This window comes from Grampus griseus (genome assembly GCF_964374135.1).
Source record: "Grampus griseus genome assembly, chromosome: 8".
Lineage (NCBI taxonomy): Eukaryota > Metazoa > Chordata > Mammalia > Artiodactyla > Delphinidae > Grampus > Grampus griseus.
Window position 1 is genome coordinate 20,853,684 of NC_139002.1, and position 18,902 is coordinate 20,872,585.

Below are 18,902 nucleotides of genomic sequence, written 5' to 3' on the forward strand. Positions count from 1 at the left end.
CCTAAAAGCAGAGACGCATGCTCAGCTCCACTGGCTCCCTCCTAAGTGAGCTGTCTCCCATATAAGGGCAGAAAGAGGCGGATGTCTGCATATCCAACCCCACTGGGGGAGTGGCAGAGCAGCCAAAGGAAAACAACATTTCTCTTTCTTGAATTGGGGCTGCCAGTGTGTGAGGCCACGGAGAGGTAAAACCATGAAACTAACTGGCCAAGTCAAAAGGTAAAGGATCTGAGGAAGAAAAATCCTGAGGCACGTGTCAGAGCAGGCATCTTGCCGCCTCCCCGAGACGAACCTCACGGATGAGGATGGTACACTAAATCCTCTGCCTCAAGTCAGACAAAAGTATTTTAATGCTAATTAATTATATGATGTAGGCTCTCCCTGATTAGCTTTAAAACCCTATTTTATAAACAAGTAATTTCCTACTTGCCATCATAATCCTGTCAAGGAACAAGTGATTACAATATTAATTCCCACAGGTCTAACATCTCTCCAATCTTATCAGACAAACAATCTCCCAGAAAAGCTACCTTCAAATTAGAGTCAAATCAATTTTTTTTAAAAAAACGGGTGCTGGGCAATATGAGTTCTGTTCCGTCCTGAAGTGCTTCCTTCTGTAGAGACCAGACAGGGTCAAGGTCCACTCCTTCCCCTATGCTGGTTGCAGCTTCCTAAATCCACTGTATTTTACAGTGATAATCCCAGGCCAGCAGCCTGTTCTCCCCAATATAGCGCCCCCACCGATCCCCGCCTGTCTCTGGCTAACAGCATCCTCCAGTCCTGGCCCTGCTGCCACCCATGCCCCCCACCTCCAAAGCCAAAGTGGCTTCACCTCACCATTTGACTTGCGTCCCTCCCATGGTCCCCCTCGTGGCTCCGGCTTCAGCAAGTCGGCTTCCCGGGGTGAAGTGGGAGGCTGAAAGTCACAGCGCTCTCCAATTCGGGCATGTCTCCCCGCGCTGAGGCCCGAAGAACGACTCCGCGGGCAGGCCAACTACCAGAGCCGCTCGCCCCGGTCCCGAGAGGGAGGAGGGAGGACAGAGAAGCAGGCGTCTCGGCCCCAGGGACGGGGATGCTCCCGGTTCTGAGGCGCGCTGTCCCAGCAGCTCAGACACTGCAGCAGCCCAGCCTCGGCGGAAGCCGCCTCCCCTCGCAGGCTGCGGGTCCCCGGCAGCGGCATCGTGGTCTCCGCGGCCGCGCGGCTCCGGGCGTGCCCCCGGGCGCAGGCATTTCAACCCATCTCCAACCCACCGGAGAAAGGCTGCCCGCAGCTCCGGCTGCGCGGTCGAGTCCCGGTCGGGCGGCAGGCGGCGATCCCAGCTCCGCACCGCCTCCCCGGTCCCACCCTCCCGACGCCCTCCCCCGCTTCCCAGGCTGTCACTTGCGGGCAGGCAGCGCCGGGCTCGGACCCAGGCTGGCGCTCGGCCGGCCGACTGAGCTCGAGGCAGAGCGGGGCGGGGCTGCGGGGCCCAGCGGGAGCCCCTGGCGAGGCACCGGAGAGGCCGCCGGTCGGCAGAGGGAGGGGTCTGTGGTCCCGGTCTGGAGAAGCCCAGAACTGATAGCGGTGCCTTCTCCTCTCTGAACCCTGCCTTCGTGGGCACGGAGGTCGGGGTGGGTCTAACGCGGCTCCTTGTGGGAGGGGGCTCCCCCGGAAACCCGCCGAACGCCTGTCTCCCGCACCCTCCCCTCGGGCGTTTCATGTGTTCTTTTTTCCCAGCTAAGGATCGTTTTGCTTGGATATGGTGAGAGGCTGGCCCGAGGTCTACAGGTCTACGAAGCAACAGGCGGGCAGTCGGGCAGGGCTTTGCCAGGATGTCTCTCAAGGAGCAGGGGGAGGGGATGGGACATAAGGGCCTGTCTTTCCTACCTTCTGAACCACTCCCCGTTCTGAATCACATACCAGGGACCTCCTGGCCTTCATGGATCACTTAGACATTAGGTGGACTCCCCCTGAGGCGGGGGGGTGGCAGGGGGGGGAGGGGGGCAGAATGTGCCAGAGCCTTCTGGGTCCCAGCGTGCTGCCTGAGGATCCCAAAGAGGTGAGTGAGAGGTTGGCTTAGAAGAAAACGACCAAATCAGGAAGGAGAGAAAGAGGAAAGCAAACTATTCTTTGACCCCTCGCCTAGAAAACTGTCACTGTCGACCCACTGGAGCCTGATTTCCAATGGCCCCTAATTCACACGGTCTCATACCCCTGCTCCCAGTCTGAGTTCTGCCAGACAGGAGGAAAGCAGGTGCTCTCAGGAAAAAATCCAGACTCTTTTTTTCTCTAACTCTGGCAAGCACTATCGGGCACAGAAAAGTAAAAGGCCTGAAGCCATGCAGGAAGCAACAGATCTCATTATACAATGAAATATCCTTTGATTCTGTACCAAGTGATAGTCCAAGCAGCAAGCAAGGAAGGAATGGTTTAGATTCTCAGTAAAAGCACATCTATTGCTTAATGGGTACAAGGTTTCCTTTTAGGGTGATGAAAATCTCTTTGGACTGGATAGAAGTGATGGTTGCACAATATTACTGAAGGTACTACATACCACTGAATTGTACACTTTAAAATGATTAATGGCTAATTTAATGTCATGTGAATTTTAAAAATAAAAAAACACAACTATTAAATGTGAAAATTAAAGTCGAGCAAGGTTACCAGTATATTAAAATGATGGAAAGAATTCCATGTGACCTCAGCAAATTAGAAAATAGTCCATCAAACTAAGATGGAATTTTATTAGGAAAAGAAATAGGAGGAAGGAAACAAACACATAAAATACATATTAGACAAAGAACAATTAGGCTTAACTATAACAGACTAATCCTGGGTTGAGGTAAGAGAGAAAAGGTTATAAGAGCATAAATTAAATATGATTCAGCAATGAAATGAAGTTAGTAAATAAGCTAACATGACCTGGGGATGTGTTTATAGGAGCATGATTTACATGAGCCAGGAAAATAATCTTTTTCTGCCACTATACTTGGCATTGATCAGGCTTTTATTAGAGCACTGTGTCCTGTTTTGGTCGCTGCATTTGGCTCTAAGGGATATAGACAACATTTTTCAGCTAGAGTCACACACATTGTTAGCCCACTCAAATGTGTACTAATCGGCCACAATTCCCAGCCCTGTAAATGAAAGGTGGGAACATTCTAAAGGCTCTAAGACAACTCTGTTCATTTTCTCTTGCTATGAGCTTTATACAGCCTTCTCAGGCCATAACTTAAGAGTCAGACTCAGGCACAAAGGCAGTGCAATGGAACTGCCTCTCACAAACACTGGCAGCTGATATGCAAATATCAGAACCATCGGGCTGGGCCCTAGCAAGTCCCAGTCATGCCCCCATGTGGACACAGCAAAGCACTGGCACTGATATGTAGGAAATTCACAAGCATCCCAGCCTACCCTCCTGTCAGCACAAAACCACAGACCGTGCTGAGGGCTACCCCTTTAAAGCCAAACATAAACTGAAGGAAAGAGAAAGGGCTTCAGTGCCTTATTGCCTGTTGCATTACTACCTGAAGCTGACAACCCTGAGAATCCCCACAATTCAGCTCTTAGGGAGGACTGTAGTGGTGAAGAATCTGAGGCCACAGTTACCTGGAGCAGCTGGACTCGGATGGGGACCTTTGCTGCCCTTCATACTGCTGCACCAGGGCTCGCACGCTCCAGCATGGATTCCCAATCTCCTCATCCACGCTGCTATTCCTAAAGGCAGAGGGCACCAGCAAAGGAGAAGGTGTCAGTCCTTCAGGTCAACCCAACAAGTACTGATAGACACCACTTTGGGAGCATTATGGGAAAAAAGATGAATAAGGCAAAGCCCCTGCCTTAAGGACACTTGAAACCTAGTAAGAAAGGTAGATACAAAAAACCAGTAATTTCACCAATCTCTGCAAGACCTCAGAGTCGTGTTCCCTCTCAGCAGAAGCACACCCACAAAGCATTTCCTGCCATGACTCTCTAGGACAGCCCGCCCTTTAGGATACACTCCAGGGGAAGACTCAGGGATGAATCGGGATGTTGCTGCCACATATATCTCCCAGTGCAGAAAACACACTGTGCCAAAGGCATATATTTAAAACTCTGGGTACTTCCCTGGTGGTCCAGTGGTTAAGAATCCACCTTCCAAGGCAGGGGACATGGGTTCGATCCCTGGTCAGGGAACTAAGATCACACATGCTGCGAGGCAACTAAGTCCATGCGTTCTAGAGCCTGCATGCCACAACTAGAGAGAAGCCTGCGGGCTGCGACCAAGAGTCCGCGTGCCACAACTAAAAGATGCCGCAACTAAGACCAGATGCAGCCAAATAAATAAATACATGAATATTTTAAAAAATAAAATAAAACAAAACTTTGCACACCAAAGCAAAAAATTACATATACGATTCCTTTACTTTCTACTAAAGGCAAAATAAACATCTCTAAAAGAGAGGGCCTTTTTTCTCTTTTGGAGTGCCCTCTCCAACCTCCATTCCATGCTCTTTTCTGCAATGTGGGCTGTGTAGGTGGTATTTCCCTTTACTGCACTATATCATTTAAGGGAAGAAATATCAGAGTGGGTTGAGTTCCCATCCCCAGATTTCCATCCTTACCTCTGTCTGTATCGAAAGACATCCCGCCCTGACCGTGACATGTCGTGACACACATCAGCTAGGGCGGCAGCTGCTCCCTGGGCCACAGCAGTGGCACAGTGTGGCTGGTGACTCTGCAGAGGGGCTCTGGCGTCCTGTCCTTGGTTCACTGTCCTGCTGGAGCCCGGTTTGAAATGAGCTGCCAAGGCCAGGACCAGCCTCATGATAGACTTCAGGTTGCCTTCCACGATATCTGAGGATCGGAATAGACCGAGAGGTCCTAAGAGAGAGGCAGAGAGCTGAGGACTCCTTCAGTTACTACGTATTTGCTAGTGAGCAGGTAAGCAAGGCAATCAAGCTCTCTGTGTTCAACAGGGAGACAGAGTATTTGAAAGCAATTACAATAACGTACAATAACGTATGAGAGGAGAAGTAAAGGGTTCTCTGGGAGCTCAGAGAAGAAGCATCTTGTCTAGTCTAGAGGGCTCTGGGAGGGATTCCCTGAGGAAGTGAGTTCTAAACTGAGACGTGACTGACCAATAATGGTTTATCAGATGAGGGAAGGGAAGGAAAAGAGTATTCCAAGAAGAGGGAACAGCAGGCATGAAGGTCTAGAGGTGAGACAGCACGACACACCCGAACTGCGCCCTCCAGTATGGGAGCCACTAGCCACATGTGGCTATTGAGCACTTAAAAGGTAGCTGTAGTCTGAGCTGAAACGTGCTAGTACTAACCTAGCACACACACAGAAACAGAATGAAAAATCTCATGAGACTTAGTACAAAAAATAGAATGTAAAATGTCTCATTAATAGTGTTTTACATTGATCATATGTTGAGCTGATAATATTTTGGATATGTTGGGTTAAGTAAAATATATTATTAAAATTATTTTCAACCATTTCGTTTTCTTTTTTTTAACCGTGGCTATTAGACACATTCAAGTCATGTATGAGACTCACGTTATATTTCTATGGCACACGCTGTGGAAGAGGAACAGAAAGCAGCTCAGCATAGCCAGAGCTCAGAGTTCAGGGGGAGAGGGTGAAAGATGGAGGAGGATGAACAGGAGGTGAGGTCAGAAAGGGCATGGTGAGCCAGAGGAAGGACTCTGGATTTTCTCCTAAGGGCCCTCAGATGCAGAGGAATGGCATGAGCATATATACTCTTAGAAAGATCATTCTGGCTGCAGTGTGGAGAGCAGAGGGGAGGGGGACAGAAATGGATGCAGTGGGACTAATTAGGAAGCTGTTGCACTTCTCCAGGTAAATGACAATGATGTCCTGAACGGCAGTGTTCCCTCAAAATAGCCGACTTTAATGGGCCAGATCCCCAAGCCCACTCCTCATGGGGACCAGATCTGAGATATTATGGCATTCTAAATTTTGTCCTAGAAAAAAAAGAGCAATGCAGGCAGAAAAAAATATAATAGGTCTGGTTAACATAAGGAAATAGGTAAAATTCTATGTTTTAGTTTCATAGCCTTTTAAATATGCAAGGCTTCCAAAAGGATTGATTGATACCTTCTACAGGCACTCTCAATGGTCAGTATCTGCCCCGCATGAATGAGCCCAACACAGAGAACACTAATAACACACGAAAGGAGGGCTCCCTCCTGCCCCCCATTCTCATTAGAGCCACAGGCAATCAGGCCCAGAAACTGAAGCTGAAACAGAACCAGATTATAATCAGTTCTACAGAAGCAGTGAGAGGACCTGGGAGCCTGTGCCTTCTGAGGACACCTACACCATTTCTTCCCTGAAGCCTGGGCTCAAACTGGAATGAGAGGTGTCCTCTTCTGGCCATGTGGCTCAAAAAACTCAAAAAACATAATCTATCTTCATTTTTGATAGCTTAAACAAGACATTCTAAAATTAATATCACAATTTTATAATTTCTTTTCTGTTAATCTTCCTACACACACTCAAGCAAAACTTTACTCAGTTAAAATGAATAGAGAACTTCTATCTTCACCCCGGTTTCCAAAGCACTTGGATTTTGATAATCGCTCTGTCCCAAGAGGATAACTTTCTTTATGGAAAAATGATACGAGGTCGTGGGCCTAACCCTACTCGAGTCTACTCGGAACGCTCAGCTACATAACAGGTAGTTCTTCTGAGGGTGACAGTCACCAGGTAAAGATGAGTGTACTCACCCACCACGGACAGGATGAAGCACTGACCTTTAGCTGAAGTCTGGTGCATACGAATCTTTTTGGAGGCTACAAACTGTAACACTTTCTCCACATTATTTTTCATCTCCTGCTGGTTACTGGGACTCAGCTGTACACCACTCAGCTTTTCTCCTGCTGTTAGGATAAAGAAAATATTTGAAGTTATGGGGAGCAGTACTATCACAGTTTCATAGTAGCCAGACACAGAGAAAGAGAATATTTGATGTAAACACTAAGATTATCTATAAATATGCAAGTGAGTTAGGCCTTGGTGTTTGTAATTTGGATGGGGAATAGGAAAATGAAAGTCTTTTGCGGGGCCTTCAAATTTTCAAATTTATTCCCAGGGGCCTGCGAAGTTGCTGTGCATACATTTTTTCATTCAACAAATATTCATGAATATTCATTCCACAAATATTCATGAATATTCATTCCACAAATATTCAGCACAATATGCACTGTGTGCCAGGCCCTATTCTAAGCACCAGAGAAACAGCAATGACCAGGACTTCGTCTTTCCTTCCATCGTAGAGTTTATATCTGTAGGGATGACAGATGACCAAGGTAACAAATAAATCTTCAATATAATTTCAGGTAGTGATAAGTACTATGAGGAAAGACAGAGAAGAGTGATCACGGTCTCTCTGATAACACATTTGGGCAGAGGCTTGAATAAAGTAAGAGAGGTTAAGATTTGCGGAGGAAGCATTCCAGGCTGAGAATGCACAGATCCCAACCCCAAGGTGGGAATGAGCTCAGCTTATCTGAGGAACAGCAACAAGACCATAGGGCTGGAGTGGAGAGAGCAAGGAGTCGAGTCCTAGGGTAAGGTGGAGAGGTAAGCAAGGCCAGGCCATGTGGAGCTTTAGGGACCAGAGGAAAAGAGCAAAGACCTTGAATTTTATTCTATGTGTAATGGACAGCCAACAGAGGGTTTGAGGTAAGGGAGTTACATGATCTGATTTATGTTTTTAAAAGTTGACTCTGTGTGGACATAGATTATGTGAAGAGGAAATAGGGAGATTAGCTAAAAGGGAAGTGAAAACAATCAAGCTAGAGATAATGATGGTTTGGGAAGAAGCTGACAGGTGAGAAGTCAGATACTGGGTACATTTTTTTTTAATTTTTAATTAATTAATTTTTTAAAGTACCAATGTTTATATGGGTGATTACAGGGCACTGAGAGTAAGAAAAGGGACTCAACACAAGGAAGAACAGGAGGTAATGCCAGGTGATAGCGGGTGGAGTCTGCTTCATGACAAGCCTCGAAGAGGCACAAAAGCTGTGTCCACTGGCTACTTGGGAGGTCTCCCCAGCGGGAGAAATGGTATCTTGCACCAGTTCAGGGAAGGGAGGGAAGAAGGGGGAATTTATCCCCTGGATTTCTCCCATCTCCCATTAGTCAAATGTTATCCCAGGAGCACTAACTCTTCCACATTCCTGGGTTGCTAGTGGCTACTTGAGATACCAGATCCCATGTCCTGTGGGGTCATTCCATCCAAGTCTGGAAATGATGGGAGGAGACAAACTCTGGGTATGCGGCTGGTGAGTGCCGGAGAGAATCTGGTTTTGTACATAAGATGTGTTCATGACAGTCCAACAGTGTTTTTCTTTTACCAGAAGAGGGAACCTGGCATAATGATCAAAGACCTTTCCCAAGGTCACATAGCTAGTAAGTGGTAAATTCAGGATTTGAACATAGTCTTGGCTCTGGAAACTGGCTCTGGAAACTGTCAAAGACCAAGATAAGGAAGTTGGATTTTATGCAGCAGGCAAAGGAGAGTCGCTAAAGGGTTTCAAGCTGGGAATGATGTAAGATAAAGAGCTTTTTATAAAGCTCCCAATCTCTACTTTGCTCCATCTTCCCATGTGGCTGAACTTGGCACAAAAGTAGGTGGTCCCAGAGATGTGAGGACATCCAAGACAGTTTTTGAGCTCTGACTAGATCCAGAGCTCACATGGGCTTCAACACTGCCTCATAATCTTTCTGTCTTCATCAAAGCCTACACCTACCAAAGAGACTAGCTGGTCAGAGGCAGGCAGGATCTGGGCGGAAAGGTCAAAATGAGGGGAAGAGTAGATTGACCTAAAGACCAGGAGCAGGAGAACCAGCCATACATCCACTGTCAGCCAGTGGGTCTGGGGATGTTGGCACCCGCATATGAGCCCTTTGGTGCTGTCTGAGATGGTCAGATCTCATGAATTGTCAGCTGCACTGGTCACATTTATGGGGTCGGTATTTGGTGTGTATCCGAGTATGTCTTCCAAGTTCATCAGATCGGAAGAAGGACCAAGTACAGGCTTCCCACATGCCTTTACAGGGCCTTTCACCTGTGTGTTTGCGTTGGTGACTCACGAGGTGGGAGCCCTTAGCTTTTTCACAGTTCTCTCAGTTGCAGCAGTTAAGGCCTTGAATCTGGGGATCTCCTCCTGGGAGCCCTTTCCTGGGCCCCGGAATACTGCTCTGCTCTCCGTGGAGCAGGTAAAGACTACTTAGGTAGGAAGGGGTCTTCCTGGGAGACTGGCTGGCTCACAAAAGAGCCCTGGGATTCCAAAGCCAGCAATAATGGGATCCAGCTGGGGGCATCCCTAAGTTGTGGGGTTTCTAGACTGCAACATCTGAGCCAAAGAGGGGAGCATTGCCTGGGCCTCAGTGGGAGGCACGGTTGTATAATGTTTTACGTGTTAAAGGGTCTCTGTTAGAAGTTACTGTTGGGAAGCCAGAATAAGGCATTGTTCGCATTCTGATGTGGGACATCATTGGGATTCCACTGGCAGGTGAGACTGGCGGCCCATTGGGGGGCATTCTTAGATTCCCACCAAAGGTCGTGGCCCCTGGAATACTGGGCTCTCCTAAGGGCATTGCTTGGGGCCCCTGGAAAATCATCATTCCTGGCTGGGAAGGAGACATTCCCTGAGTAAATCATCTGGGAAGGAGTGAAAGTCACTTGGGGGCTCACACCGTGGTCAGGCAGCAACATACAGAACTGTGGTCCCATTTCACCAGCATTCTGCCTGGGTGCCTCAGCAGAGACCAAGGGGATCCTATCCAGTTCTGTGCACTGACGGACATGTTGAAAACCTGATGGGCCATGGTTCCGAGAGGTGTGCACTCCACTGCTTCCAGGAGATGAAGACATGTCCAAGATAGACAGTGACTTCTCAGTCTCCTCTGTGAACTGGTGCAGAGCCACATGCCACCGGCTCAGGCCCTTGGCTCCCTGCTCCATCTTAACCTGGGATCGGTTGCACATTGAGACTACACAAGGGTCCAGACCCACACCTGAGCAAAGCTCCTGGGTACATTTTTAATATAAAGCGCACAGCACATGTGAAGGACTGGATATGATATATGAGGAAAAGAGAATAATAAAAGACAACTTCTAAATGTTCTGCTTTAACAGCTGGGTGAATGGTACTGTGATGTGTTAGATGAAGAATCTCGGAGGATAGAGGGATCAGCGGGGAGAAGAAAAAACTCTGATTATGACACATGAAGAGAGCTGCAGTTTTTTCTTTTGGCCCAACCAGAGATTGAACCCAGGCCCTCATCAGTGAAAGCGCCGAGTCCTAACCACTGGACCACCAGGGAATTCCCGAGAGCTGCATTTTAGACATCCAAGCAGAGACGTTACAGGAAGTTGATATTCATGTCTAGAACTCAATGAAAAGCTTAGGGCTAAAGATACAAATTTGGGAAGAGCTCACTTAGGGATAGAGAATATATAAGGACTAAGGTCTAAGCCTCTAAGGAGAACTTCAACATTTAGAGGTCAGGAAGGAGGAGATAGCCAGCAAAGCTAACAGGAGAGGCCAGTGAGGAAGGAGGAAAACTCGAAACCACAGGGTCCTGGCGTCCAAGGGGAGAAGGTGTTTGGAGGAGGAGGGAGTGATCCACTGTCAGGTTCTGCTAAGTTGAATACAGCGAGGACTGAGGCCTGGTCACTGGATTTGACAAGGCAGAGGTTGTGACCTTGAGGAGAGCAGTTTCGGGGGAGTAGTGGGATCAAAAGCCCAGTGAAGGCTGGCTAAAGAAAGAATGGGAAATAAGGCAGTGAATTCTGTGAATTTTTCTATATAGCCAAGTCACAACAGAACGCAGCATTTAAGAACCTGGGTTTGGGGTAAACGAGAATACGTATTCATATTGCTTGTATGTGCATAGAATATCTCTGGGAAAAAAAAAGCAAGAAACTGCTAACACTGGTTGCCTCCAGAAAGAGCAGGTAGCTGGCAGGGGGACAGAGGTGGAAAAATGGCTTTCGACTTTATATCCTCTTGTGTTGTCTGGATTTTCTAACTGATTACATTTCCAGTATAATCTATTCAAATGAATGAAGAATTAAATGAGCTCATTTTAAAATGAGCTTTGGAATTAAAGCAGATCTAGGTTTGTATCTCTGCTTTGCCACTTACAGTTAAGTGACGTTGTAAAGTTGCTTAACCTTTCTAAATCCTATAAAATGGGTGAAATAGTACTTACATCATATCTATATCATAAGCCCATCAAAGTAGCATGCTTAGCACAATGCTTGGTATATACATATACATATATATATAATATATAAAGTACTCAATGAATTTACATATTTTTATAAATTCTCTTTTAAGTTTGTTTCCTGAAAATGGGGCTATTATGTTTCTCAAAGGTTGATGATCAAATGAAATTAAATGAGATAGTGTTCAATAAATAGCAGCTGCTATTACTATTACCATGGTTATTACAACCATAAGTGAATACTCTAATGAATCCATGAGCTGTCTGAATGAGGTATTCATGGACAGGCTGTCTGTTGCAAACCTGACTTCTTACATACCACTTGCAAACCCCACATCCCTCAAAGACTCTAGGCAAGGTAAGCTGACTTACATGACAATGAACGTTTGAGTACCTACTATGTGTCTGGCACTTGGTTAGGGGTTGTAGAAACAGAAAAAAAATTATACTGTACCTGCTCTTAAAGAGCTCAGTCTATACAGGAGAAATAGATAGTAAATAATTACCTTTTGGTGAGAGAAATAATAACAGAGCTACAGACAAATGCTATGGAAATAAGGTTATGATACCATCTAATAAGAATGACCGGCAACAACTCCAGGGCTTCAAGAAAACAAGGTCTCTTGGGAAGCATCATGGTAGTGAATACCATAGAGGGGTCCTTTTGCTGCTAACACACCTTCTTTTTGCCTGGCTACCGCTTCCTTTTCCAGCCTCAGTCTAGACATCAAATCTTCTGGCAAGCCATCCCTCAACCCCTAAGACTGGGTTGGGTGTCCCCCATGTGCTCCTATCTGTACTTGCCCCATCAGAATACTAAGTACATTAATGGAAGTGACTTCACTTTCCAGTCTTTCCAAATAGATTGGGAGACTCTTGAGAGCCTAGACTGTGCCCATCATCATACTCCCAAAGCTTAACACGGCACCTGCAACACAGTGCTTATTGACGATAAATAAATAAAGTAACCTTGGGCGAGTATCTTAAGTCTTCTCTACTTCCATTTCCATTTATTTTATTCATTTATTTAAAAAATTTTTTTTGGCCGCAGTATGCGGGATCTTAGTTCCCCGACCAGGGATCGAACCTGTGCCTCGTGCAGTGGAAGCTCAGACTCTTAACCACTGGACCACCAGGAAAGTCCCATTTCCATTTATTTTAAAGAAGGAGCAATCTGCTCTGAAGGGTATATGGAGGATAAAAGAGGTCATGTTCTGGTTTACGCTAACATTGGAGTCCAGGGCCAACTGACCTACAATCTCGATGAGATACGCCAGGATCACCCCATCCCGGAGATCCTGTCGCAGGTCCTGCACAGGCTTCACTGTTGGCCTCTTCTTCAGCTGTGCGTTCACCCAGGCCACATATGCCTGCAGCTGTTGCTGGAAAATGAAAGGTGGAAATAAGGGAATAGTTGCATATTACTCTTATCCTCTACCCTGCACCCTCTAAGGCAGCATTTGAGATTGGGCAGTCTATATCCAGAGGGAGGAGGAGGTTTTAAGGAAAGAAAGAAAGATGGTCAGACATGGAGTATGTTCTAAAATTCTCTAGTTTTATGCTAGTCTCCAGGGATAAGCTAACCTCTGACTTGGGTGGCAGTGTGGACACAGGTGCGCAGATGAGTGTTTCAGTGACTATGACTCCTGCTTTCCTTGAGTTTTGCTGTCAACCAGGGATAAAGGCTGGGCCAGAACCACAGCCAGTTTTCAAGTGTAACCACTGCTGCCAGCAACCCATTATGCTTCTCAGGAACAATCACTCATGTCCTGTATGCACAATGAACTGTGACACTCCTAAGAACTGATCTTGGGGAACCAGGAATCAACAGAAACCAAGCTCAGAAATGCCTCTCCCATAGCTGATTTCTTTACAATGAGGCTTAACTGAACCCAATCCAAGGTTTATTCTCCTGAGCCTATAATCCTGGGATTGCTACGGAGCTAGTTTTAATCCATGCTTTATATTGTCAAAGAGGATCTAGTTACCTGAAACCTGCACAAAGAAAGAAAAAGAAAGGCTATGACAAGCAGTGTTCCTGAAGACTGAGGCTGCAGATGGAGGGAGGTTTCATTTTTCAGACAAAGCTATGGTCCAGTACCATCAGAAACCCGTCAGACTCAGGTTGGACACATAACTCATCCCAACACTTAGACAACCTTACATATTCCATTTTAAACACAGCTTGCATTCAGGTGTTTATTCTGATTATCTGGTCTGAAGATGGGCACTAAATATCAAAATAGCACATGAACAATGTCAGTACAGGCAGCAGTTCTGTCTGATTTCTGTAGAAGCCCAAGACCCTGAACCTAAAAATTAAGTTCAAAGGCTAACAGTATTAAACTATAATTTGGTTAAAGTACAGTTGATTTCTAAGCCCCAAGTACTTCCTTAATGAAATGATGTTGGAAATTACTCACTGGCTGCTTCCTGGGCTTAAATGAAATCTTCACTATTTTCTTTCTCTATGTCGATTTGTGGGAATAAATAAAGTCCTTTGGAAGGTAGTGCTAAGGCAATAATCTATCAGCTACGGACAAACTATAGGAAGTGCAATGATCAGCAGGAGGTAGGGGGAGGAATCTGATATTTACTGAGTACCTACCATGAACTAAACACTATTTTTGATGTTTTATATATGATTTTTAAAATAAATTTACTTATTTACTTATTTTATTTTTGGCTGCGTTGAGCCTTCGTTGCTGCACGTGGGCTTTCTCTAGTTGTGGTGGGCACGGGCTTCTCATTGCGGTGGTTTCTGCTGTTGCAGAGCACGGGCTCTAGGCACTCGGGCTTCAGTAGTTGCAGCACGTGGGCTCAGAAGTCGTGGCTCGCAGGCTCTAGAGCACAGGCTCAGTAGTTGTGGCACACGGGCTTAGCTGCTCCGCGGCATGTGGGATCTTCCCAGACCAGGGCTTGAACCCATGTCCCCTGCATTGGCAAGTGGATTCTTAACCACTGCTCCACCAGGGAAGCCCCTATATATGTTTTAATGAGTTAATAATGTACCTGGAACACAGCCTGCCACACAGTTGATGCTTACTAAATGGTCATTATTATTTTCATTATCATTATCTAATTCAGTTCTCACAAAAGCACTGAAGGGTCGGTATCATCTCCATTCTATGGATGAGGTTCAGAGAAATTATGCAACTTCTCTAATGTCCCCATAGCTAGGACCTGGCAGACCTGGTAAGGAAACCCAGTAAAGATGGTCCAAGCATTTACCAAGGGCCTCTTGCTATTCAACTCACTCTGCAGAATAGAGGCGGCTGCACCTTCTGCCTTAACATGGGCCAGACTCCTGTCCAGGTCTGCTCCCACTGTACAGCCAAAACACTTGTGAGGCAGGCCAGGCAAAGGGCACTTCCATAGCAAACCACTATGCTCCAGGCCAGAAAGGCATTATGGGTAACAGCTGGGTCAGATTACCAGGCTTATGTACAACTCTCTGTATCAAATCTCACCCCCAACCCACCCTCCACACATTCCTGCTTAAAATCCTTCACTGGCTTCTCATTATCCTCAAGATAAAACCCAATCTCCTTAGCTGCATTTAAGTCTGTCATGTGCTGGCCCTTACCTCTTCTCCAGCTTCACTCACTCCCTTCCCCCACTTTTGCCCCCCATGTTTCAGTTCAGCCAAACCATGTGCAGTCCCCCAAATGCACCATGTTTTCCAGCCACGCTACCTCCCCCTGCTTGCCATCTCCTCTTAAATCTCAGCTCAAGCATCACCTTTTCCAGGAAGCCTTCCCTGACCCTCCCACACACCTCAGACTCCGATCTCCTTGAGGATGTCCTGTGTCAAGTAATCCATTCAACAAGTTGAGTGCAGGCACTGTTCTGCTATGGGGCTACAAAGAGCGTTATGCCTTCGAGAAGTTTGCAGGAAAAATACGAGAAGAGAGGGAGAGGAAGAGAAGCTCGCAGGCTGGTAGAGACAAGCACTATGACAGGTGTGTACAAGGTGCTAAGAGAGTATTAGCCCAACCTGAAGCCCATGCTCGGCGGTGGAGGGGTTCCTGAAGGAGGAGAGGAGGCAGAGGGGACAGTGAGCTCAAAAGGAGCTCAGGTCTGAACTACGCTCTATGCAGGAAGTTGTAAGAGTTCAAGATTGTTGGACTCAGAGTAAGAGGTGCTCAACAAATATCTGTTTGAATCAGTGAATCATTTGTCACATTTCATCAGGCCAAGACTTAAAATGATTGTAAAAGTTAATTATGCAAGGGCAGACAAGAACAAGTATTTTTCATCATCAGGCCAAGACGATTTTACTTAAGTAACCATAGTCTTCTTTTGGTCAATGAATAAAAGTAAGTTGTCTCTGATGCAAAACTACTTTGAGGCTCCAAACAGTAATGTTCATGCACATTAATCACAGCTCTGGTCTTCCAGTAAAGAGGATTCTACAGCATAATAACTGTCACCACTTTTCTGAACACCTACGCTGTGTCAAGAGCTATGCTAGGTCCTTAAACACATTTTCTCTAATGCTAATCTGCCAGCGATATTTTACTGTATCTATTTTGCCAACTGGAAACTGAGGCTCAAAAAAGGTGAAATAAATTGTTCAAGGCCACCCAGACTGTAAACCATATGAAATTCACCCTGACTCCCAAGCCAGTGCTCCTTCCACTCTACACTCGACTACACTGCCAGCTAAATTAACGCATCCCGGAGGTTCAAATGACCTCACCAAAACTCTTAGAATGGAAGTCACTTCTTCCACCACATCCAATGTTTGAGTCTCTTGTGTAATAATCTACAGTAAGTAGTTGTCTACTAATAAAAGTGTGCTCCCTGGACCAGCAGCATCAGTATCACCCAGGAGCCTGTTAGAAATGCACTCCCATAAAACATTGTAAATCAACTATACTTCAAAACAACTATACTTCAAACAGAATAGAATAAAATAAAATAAGGGCTTCCCTGGTGGCACAGTGGTTAAGAATCCGCCTGCCAATTCAGGGGACACGGGTTTGAGCCCTGGTCCAGAAAGATCCCACGTGCCATGGAGCAACTAAACCAGTGAGCCACAACTACTGAGCCCACATGCCACAACTACTGAACCCCACGCGCCCAGAGTCCGTGCTTCTCAGCAAGAGAAGCCACCACAATGAGAAGCCCGTGCACTGCAATGAAAAGGAGCCCCCACTCACTGCAACTAGAGAAAGCCCACGCGCAGCAACGAAGTCCCAATACAGCCAAAAATAAATTAAAAATAAAAATAAATAAAAATAAAATAAAATGGAGGGCTTCCCTGGTGGCGCAGTGGTTAAGAATCCGCCTGCCAATGCAGGAGACATGGGTTCGAGCCCTTGTCCGGGAAGATCCCACATGCCGCGGAGCAACTAAGCCCGTGCGCCACAACTACTGAGCCTGTGCTCTAGAGCCCGCAAGCCACAACTACTGAGCCCACATGCCACAGCTACTGAAGCCTGCGTGCCTAGAGCCCGTGCTCTGCAACAAGAAAAGCCACGACAATGAGAAACCCGCGCACCGCAACGAAGAGTAGCCCCCGCTCGCCACAACTAGAGAAAGACTGCGCACAGCAACAAAGAGCCAACACGGCCAATAAATTAATAAATTAATTAATTAAAAAAAAAGAATAGCGGGACCCTTGAATTGGGTCCCCAATTTCTAATAAATAAATAAATAAATAAAATGGAAATGCAGACTCTCAAACAGTGCCCCAGCCCTAATGAATTAGAACCTGGTTTTGTTTTTTGTGTTTTTTTGAACCTGTATTTTTAAAAGAGTCCCCTCATCTTGTATTTTCTCTGTCCCAGCTCTGTAATCAGCTATTTCTCAAAAGAAAACAATTCTGGCTCCTTTTATTGGAGAACAGTTTTTAGAATCCAAACTTTGGGCATGAGGTGTACTCATTCTACTTGGGTAACATTCTGGGCCCTCTCGGTAGCAGAGTAGGAAATATGTGTATGTATACACACATACACACATATCTGTATCTACTTATCTTGACAGACTGATGGAGAGACATACCATGAATTATCCTGATCCCGCCTCCAGCCCAACACCACAGGGTTCACCTCTCTTTTCCCTTTTCCTTATATGTAACTCCTTTCTCCCACAGTGAGAAATCTGACTCTATTCACAGTATATTTACCAACATTTCCGCAGTCCTAGGAAACACATCAAATAGTTTGACTTGCTAATCCATACCTTGTGAAAAACAAATTTACTAACCAGAACATAATATTTGTATATAGTTCTTTTTGTCTTTGGCCTTACAGTGTACACTCAAAATACTGATTCCAAAGTGACTTAGGTTAGTTCTTTTCTTTCCACCACCTTCAGTGTGGTTATGTTACTAACTGCAATAATGGTTAGGTACATTTATTACAATTTACAGTCCATTTTGGGTTCTCCTCACGTCTTGGTGGATTTTAATTATTTATTTTTGGGGTAGGAGAAAGATTACCATGATTCTAAAAGTCAGAGCTATATAAAAACATATATTCAGAAGTATCACTCCTCCATCATTCTTTCTACTCCATTCCCTTTTCTCCATTCTTTCCACCCCATTCCTATCCTCCCCTGTAGGTAACCAATCAGATTCGTCCTATGTTATCTGGGGAAAAAAAAGAGATGTATATTTTCTTATTTCCCTTTCCTTCTTATGTGAAAAACAGCATAGCATTGATATTCTTTTATCATCTGCACTTTTCACTTCAATTAATATTCACTTAATATATTCTGGAAATCACCCCATAATGGTCTAGAGATCTTCCTTATTTTACAGCTACATAGAACTCCATTATGTGGCTATACCATAATTTATTCAACCACTCTTCTACATATGGGCATTCAGGTTTTTTCCAATATTTTGCAATTAGAAACGCTGCAGCAATGAGTAACCTTATGCGTGCGTATTTTCATGTTGATGGAGGTCTACCTTCAGGGTAGATTCAAAGAAGATTGCTAGGTAAAAAGGCACATTAAGTAGATAGCTTTATCATATATTGCCAAAATCCCTGCCAAAAGCATTGTATCCATTTGCATTCCCAACAGCAATGCAAGAGAGTGCATTTTCCCACAGCCTTGCCAACAGAACATGTTGTCATACTTTTAAATTTTTGCCAGTGTGACAGATAGGTGAGAAATTGTATCTCAGTGCTGTTTTAATCTTCATTTCTTTAGTTATGAGTTTGAACCTCCTCTGGTAGGTTTAAGAATTCATTTTATATTCTTATCTTTTATATCTTTTTTATATCTACATCAATTGTCTGTTCACATCTCTTTCCCATTTTTCTATCAAAGTGTTTGGTCCTTTGTGCCTCCATTTTTAAGGGTTCTTTATATATTAGGAATGTTACCCTTTTGTCTTTGACATATGTTGTAGAGATTTCCCAGTTTGTCAGTCATCTTTTGACTTGGTTTATGGTAGTTTTTTGGCCATGAAAAGGTTTTCATTTTTATATAATCAAATTTACTGATATTTTATTTTATTGCCTCTGAATTTTGAGTCATGGTCAGAAAGCCTTTCCCTACACTTGAGGTGAAAGAATTCACCTCTGCTTTTTTCTAGTTCTCATATGGTTTCAAAATTGTTTACATTTAGATCCCTGATCCATTTGGAATTTATTCGTGTATGATATGAGATATAGATACAATTTATCTTTTTTCAAATGGCTACCCAGTT

The 18,902-nt window shown here is 45.2% G+C and overlaps 1 protein-coding gene and 1 pseudogene across 4 annotated transcripts in view; both read right to left on the minus strand.

The window, feature by feature from the left end:
- DIXDC1 (DIX domain containing 1) overlaps positions 1 to 18,902 on the minus strand; it is a 64,517-nt gene that overhangs the window by 31,701 nt on the left and 13,914 nt on the right. For all 3 annotated transcript variants that reach the window (XM_082659391.1, XM_082659390.1, XM_082659389.1), the window contains exons 2-5: positions 12,486 to 12,615; positions 6,745 to 6,870; positions 4,585 to 4,816; positions 3,590 to 3,697 (exon numbers count right to left, since the gene is read on the minus strand). In XM_082659391.1, coding sequence (XP_082515517.1) covers positions 3,590 to 3,697; positions 4,585 to 4,816; positions 6,745 to 6,870; positions 12,486 to 12,615 — 596 coding nt within the window. The remainder of the gene's footprint in view (positions 1 to 3,589; positions 3,698 to 4,584; positions 4,817 to 6,744; positions 6,871 to 12,485; positions 12,616 to 18,902) is intronic.
- LOC309825609 (Krueppel-like factor 17) lies at positions 8,822 to 9,989 on the minus strand (annotated as a pseudogene). Its single transcript has one exon. The product of its transcript is annotated as a Krueppel-like factor 17 (transcript).